Source organism: Chenopodium album, chromosome 24 (assembly GCF_948465745.1).
Source record: "Chenopodium album chromosome 24, dcCheAlbu1.1, whole genome shotgun sequence".
In the NCBI taxonomy this organism is placed as follows: domain Eukaryota; kingdom Viridiplantae; phylum Streptophyta; class Magnoliopsida; order Caryophyllales; family Amaranthaceae; genus Chenopodium; species Chenopodium album.
Window position 1 is genome coordinate 15,148,578 of NC_137857.1, and position 6,288 is coordinate 15,154,865.

The window sequence follows — 6,288 nt, forward strand, 5'->3', positions numbered from 1 at the left end:
TTCTTATCTGATATATCTATAAAATTTTTTTTGAAATACTCCCTAGAAATATTTAAAAGTGAAAAAGACACGACTTATGTACAAAATTTACCGACTCAAAACAACTTGTTAAATCACTTATGAAATAAGAAGTTAGTTATTATATATATATATATATATATATATCCATATAAATTACTACTCCCTCCGTCCCTAAATTACATTCCTCTTTCTAGCATTTATTCCTCACATAATAGAGAGAAAGAGGAATGTAATTTAGGGACAGAGGGAGTAGCTTATTAGCTTGGGTGTAGCCTTAACCTTATTTTCTCTAAGCATGCAAATAAAATGGACTAACATCTAAGTTACTATTAAATACCTTATTGTTATTGTGATTTGTGTAATAATATCTCCCCAACCTCCAAGAGTCCTAGTCAAATTCACGAATTTCTCCCCTCTCTCCATACAATTCTCATTTCATCACTTCAATTCCTTACACTTCTCTCTCCTCTCTTAATAAATACACAAATTACATCTCACAATAAAACTCCTCTCTTCCTCCCAAAACTAACTTACCATAAAAATGGAGATAGAATCAAACAAACCACAACATGATCACAACAACAATCATGGGATATCATCGACGACAACGGTGTCGATACCGGGGTTAAGTCCCTTAAGTGAGACACTATGGCGCGATCATGTTATGACAAAAGCCGACTTCATCGGCGACGTATCGGCGAGGCTAACATGGAAAGATCTAACAGTAATGGTAACATTAAGTAGTGGTGATACTCAAACTGTGTTAGAAAGTTTAACAGGTTATGCTGAGCCTGGTACTTTTACTGCTCTTATGGGTCCTTCTGGTTCGGGCAAATCTACTCTCCTTGACGCTCTTTCGAGTCGTCTTGCTGCTAATGCTTTCTTGTCTGGTACTATCTTGCTTAATGGTCGCAAAACTAAGCTCTCTTTCGGAACCGCGGTAAGTTACCGTCTTTTTATACTCCCTCCGTTTCTGAAAGTTATATCACAATCACCGTCTAAAATATGTAGAAGAACTTTTAAGACATCATGAGTGTTTTTTTTTTTTTAGGTAGTTTAATTTAAATGATGGTTTTTTATTAACAAAATCAAAATTAAATTGGTTTGATTTATTTTTGTCATATGTAACAACAACAATGAACCTTGCTCTAATATAATTTTGTTGTTATAAAACAAAACTAAACCTCATGTACTCTGAATAAGTGAATAGTAATTTATTTACACTAAGTATTTTCATTTGTTACTAATTATGAAAAACTAAATATAACATGAAAAATGAAAAATTAATAAGATTCTTATTCTAGACTTAAATCGATTTTTTTTTTTTTAAAAAATTTTTATGAGAAATCATGATTAATGGCCGTATGTATATTATTTCAGAATTTTATTTTATTATTTTTTTAAATTTTTTGTGGTAATGAGAATTGTTCAATAATCGTCAATTTATCATTAAAGATTGTTGTTAAAATTCGGTTATTAAATAAAATTAGTTAGGTAGAAAGTGGTAAGAGGAATTAATGATATTAATTAGCTTATTTTACCCATGTTGTTGGTAGACTGTACTTCATAACCTATTAACCTCCTAAATTGACAGATAGAATTAGATTAGAGTCATTAGACTGTACTTTAAATTAAATAAATTTACTAATTTGTTTCTAGATTTCATCTCTTAGCTTGCCAATTTCGGATTAATGTAACTTTTATTAACGGATTAATATTAATTTTATAACAATGTTTCAATTTTTATTAATGTTATGTAATATGAATATATGATACAATGTTATGTATGAATGCAGGCTTATGTAACACAAGATGATAACTTGATTGGGACATTAACAGTAAGAGAAACAATAGCTTATTCAGCTCGGCTTCGATTACCGGATAAAATGCCCTGGTCGGAGAAGCAAGCTTTGATCGAAAGCACCATCATCGAAATGGGACTTCAAGATTGTGCTGATACTGTGGTTGGAAACTGGCATTTGAGGGGGATTAGTGGAGGGGAGAAGCGGAGGGTTAGTATAGCTGTCGAAATCCTTATGAGACCGCGATTGCTCTTCCTCGACGAGCCTACTAGTGGCCTTGACAGGTTTACTTCAATTAACATTGAAACCAATTTTACTTGCATTGTTATGTTTAAGTTATTCGTTGATCAAAGATATTGTAAACTAACATAGGTTCATTCGTTGTTGCCTGCACAGTGCGTCTGCGTTCTTTGTAACAGAAACGTTACGTGGACTATCCAGAGACGGAAGAACTGTTATTGCCTCGATTCATCAACCTAGTAGTGAGGTGTTCGAGTTGTTTGATCGTTTGTACTTGCTTTCTGGTGGAAAGACTGTTTATTTCGGGCAAGCATCAGAGGCATATGAGGTAATTTGTCTTAAATGTTTAAATTGTTTATTTCTTTGGTTGTCATTAACTGTTAAAGTTTATTAATTCAATGACGAAATTATATTGTAGTTCTTCGCTCAAGCTGGTTTTCCTTGCCCTGCTTTGAGAAATCCATCTGATCACTTCCTTAGGTGTATCAACTCTGATTTCGACAAAGTCAAGGCTACTCTTAAAGGATCAATGAAATTACGGGTAAATGTCAACTAATTTCGCATACATATGTTTCTACCAATATTTGAGATAGTAATGTTACTTACAAATCGCTATGATTAACTAGTTTGAGGCAAGTGATGACCCGTTAGAGAAGATCACAACAGCGGAAGCTACTCGAACTCTGATTAGCTTTTATGCCACCTCTCAACAGTCTTATTCAGCACTACAGAGGGTAGAAGAAATCTCTAAAGTGGTAAGTTTTTTTGTCTATTTTCTTTTACCTTATCTCTTTCTTCCTGTCCTGTTTTGTTCCATGCTCAAATTATTTACTGTAAACTTTGACAGAAAGGAACGGTTATAGACTCGGGAGGAAGTCAGGCCAGCTTCTTGATGCAGACGTTCACCTTAACGAAACGTTCATTCATAAACATGTCTAGAGACTTTGGTTACTACTGGCTCAGGCTGGTGATTTACGTCGTGGTTACTGTCTGTATTGGATCAATCTTTTTCAATGTTGGAACTAGTTTCAACGCCATACTGGTAATTAACTTACTAATGATTTTCGAATTCATCTCATTATTTCACTCTAGGTACATTTTGATCATAACTTTCATCTGCTGCATTTTCTTTGCTGTTATAGGCTAGAGGCTCTTGTGCATCATTTGTTTTCGGCTTTGTCACATTTATGTCTATTGGTGGATTTCCGTCCTTTGTTGAAGATATGAAGGTAAAATTCTCGTACCTTCAACCATATTGTCTTCATTGTACTTCTCTAAATTAATTCTGACTTGTTTTCATAATTTTCAAAAAAATCTTAGACCACACAAATAAGAAGAATAAAAAACAAGTACAACATAAGAGTAATTAATGGTTGTTACTTTCAGGTATTCCAAAGAGAAAGGTTGAATGGACACTATGGAGTAACGGCGTTTGTGGTCAGCAACACAATATCTGCAATGCCATTCTTAATGATGATTACCTTTCTTTCGGGTACTGTCTGTTATTTCATGGTTCGTCTCCACCCTGGCTTCGAGCACTACATCTTCTTTGTACTCTGTCTTTACGCAAGTGTAACCGTTGTTGAGAGTCTAATGATGGCTATCGCGAGCATTGTCCCCAATTTTCTCATGGGTATTATCACTGGAGCTGGCATACAGGTAAAAAAAATTTAGATTTTTATGTAAATTGCTAGGTAGACATATGTTTCACCATTGAATTTTTTCATGTACTCTGCCCTTATTTTCAGGGAATTTTCATGCTTGTTTCGGGTTTCTTCCGGCTTCCTAACGACATACCAAAGCCAGTATGGCGTTATCCTATGTCTTACATCAGTTTCCATTTCTGGGCTCTCCAGGTACTTACCCCCTATACTAGCTGCTTCTCTACTTTAAGAAATGAAATGGAACTTCTTCGTACAACTTTCTATAAATGAACTATTAGCTCATGTATCTAACTCCCCTCTAAAGTTTACTCGAAAATGTTATGGTAAACATGATAAAATTTAGCTATATTTTTCACTTTTAAAAAAATAATGGTAATGTCAATGTTATGACAATGGTGCTAAATGTTATTGTATATACAGGGACAATACCAAAATGATCTGAAGGGGGTGGTATTCGACAACCGGACCCCGGATCTTCCAAAGATTTCCGGGGAGTACGTACTCGAATACGTGTTTCAGATTGATACAACACGTTCAAAATGGTTAGACCTTAGCGTGATATTCAGCATGATCATAGTTTATCGAATAATCTTCTTCATTGTGATCAAAATCAACGAAGATGTCACCCCGTGGATCGGAGGTTACATAGCTAGGAGAAGAATTCAACACAAGAACCGTAACCAGAATTTTACCACGGTTGCACCGGACCGCCTTTCGCAATCCCCTTCTCTTAGAGCTTATGTTGCTCGTCGTTCTGGTTCTGCTAATGCTACTACTAATATCCTTAGAAGGGTGTGATGACCATAAAATATGTCAATACCACTCAACAATATGAATATTCATATATACGCTAAAGTTGTGAATGTATGATTTAATTATTTATCTGTAGCATTAGTCCCCTTTCCAACTTCAATATTGAGGCAATTTTTTTATGATATGGTAATTTGATTATTGAATCTAATTATATACTGAGAATATTATTGCAAAGGAGATCATACTATGACTTGCTTGAATTCTTATTGTGGGTTAAATTGTTCATCTTCTAGCTAAATGATAATCCCTCGTTCAAATTAATAGTGGTCGAGTAGATTTTCGATTAATAGGGTTGGTCATATCTATCTATCTATAACTAATACTAAAGTAATTACTACTAATATTTATTATAACTATCCACGTGGTAGCTTCTTATAATAAATTTTCCCTCCAAAACTATGTGAATAGCTAAAATACGCTCCCTTTTTACTAGGTAACGCTCCCTTTTTGACATTGTCATCCTTATAAAATGTTCTCCTATGGTCTCCTTTTAATTTAATTTTATGGAAAATGATAAACATAGTCCTAAGGGCTAGAAAATTTTGTCAAGAACTACAAATTAAAACACGTGTTTTGAAAACAATTACGTATTTTTTTTTTTAAAAAAAAAAAAAAACTACCATAAAGTTGTAAAAAGTTTAAGTAGCACTACCACTCTAATAATTTCAACTAGAATATTCGGCATGTATGTTTTACTTTTTACCTTTACTTCATAATATCATTATTTAAATGGACTAAATTAGCCTTCATATAGGTCAAAAGTGATAAAAAGTGAGACCCAAATGCTAGATTTTCTAGCCAAAATGGTTAGAGTAGTAGTGCTAGTTAAACTTTTTACAACTTTGTGGTAGTTTTTTTAAAAATAAAATTTAATAGGCAGTTCTTTTCAAAACAAATGCTTTAAGTGATAGTTGTTGACAAAATTTCCTAAGGGCTATGTATAAGAAGTTTAAAAAGGAAATTTTGAGGATAAATTAACATTTAATACACCGCATTGCACGTGATTTTGTCATAAATTCCCTATTTAATCCATTTTGGAAAGTATATTTAACGTTTATACATATCCCTAAGGGCTACATATATCATATACTTTACCACGTGCAAACGTACTATTGTCTCGACCTCACCAAAAACACCGTGATTCAAAAATTATTTTAAATTTTTGTAATTTCTCTTAATGTATTGGACAATGGACGACAACGAATTTGCAACACCACATGAAAATTCGTCGGAGCATCCTGTACGAACCTAATGTTGTGATTTTTTTTTAAATTTTTTTTTGGGGATAAGCCTGGAAATTTTGGAGCTCCAAGGGGGAAACGCTTGGATTTTCGGGATCCAAATGAAAGATCTGAAATTTTTTTTCGAATCTTCCAAGGGATTCGGAAAATCAAGCGTTTCCCCCTTTGAGTTCCAAAATTTCCAGGCGTTTCTCCTGTTAACCATATTTTTCTTAATTTACTCCCTCCGTCCCTTTTTTACATTCTTGGTTTCCTTTTTGGGTATTCCAAAATTACATTCCTCTTTTTCTTTTTTAGTAAGTTTTTTTTTTTTTTTCAAATATCCCAAATCGTCTCTCTTTTTCTATTTTATAGTTATTGCTTTCTCACTCTTACTTTCCTAATCTCAATCTTATTTTTTCACTCTTCCTTCATCGTTTTTTCTGGGTTCTTCTACCAGGTTCTCTCTCTCCTCTCTTCTTCATCCTCCCTCACTCTCTCTCTCCCCTTAATTCTCATGGTTTGTTG

The 6,288-nt window shown here is 33.7% G+C and overlaps 1 protein-coding gene across 1 annotated transcript; it reads left to right on the plus strand.

The window, feature by feature from the left end:
- Positions 1–280: 280 nt before the first annotated feature.
- On the plus strand, positions 281–4,609 carry LOC145610373 (ABC transporter G family member 11-like). The gene is made up of 10 exons (XM_081665717.1): positions 281–961; positions 1,818–2,107; positions 2,220–2,391; positions 2,482–2,604; positions 2,690–2,818; positions 2,911–3,105; positions 3,206–3,292; positions 3,450–3,722; positions 3,812–3,919; positions 4,148–4,609. Exons 1-10 carry the CDS (start codon positions 563–565, stop codon positions 4,523–4,525), a joined length of 2,154 nt encoding a protein of 717 aa, XP_081521843.1. The 5' UTR covers positions 281–562; the 3' UTR covers positions 4,526–4,609.
- Positions 4,610–6,288: the final 1,679 nt, after the last annotated feature.

Excerpts from the sequence above, each read along its gene's own strand:
- LOC145610373 (XM_081665717.1), top strand. The coding sequence starts at position 563 with ATGGAGATAGAATCAAACAAACCACAACATGATCACAACAACAATCAT. Across the intron at positions 3,106-3,205 it reads CTAGTTTCAACGCCATACTG|GCTAGAGGCTCTTGTGCATC; the intron begins GTAATTAACTTA and ends TTGCTGTTATAG. Across the intron at positions 3,920-4,147 it reads TCCATTTCTGGGCTCTCCAG|GGACAATACCAAAATGATCT; the intron begins GTACTTACCCCC and ends TTGTATATACAG.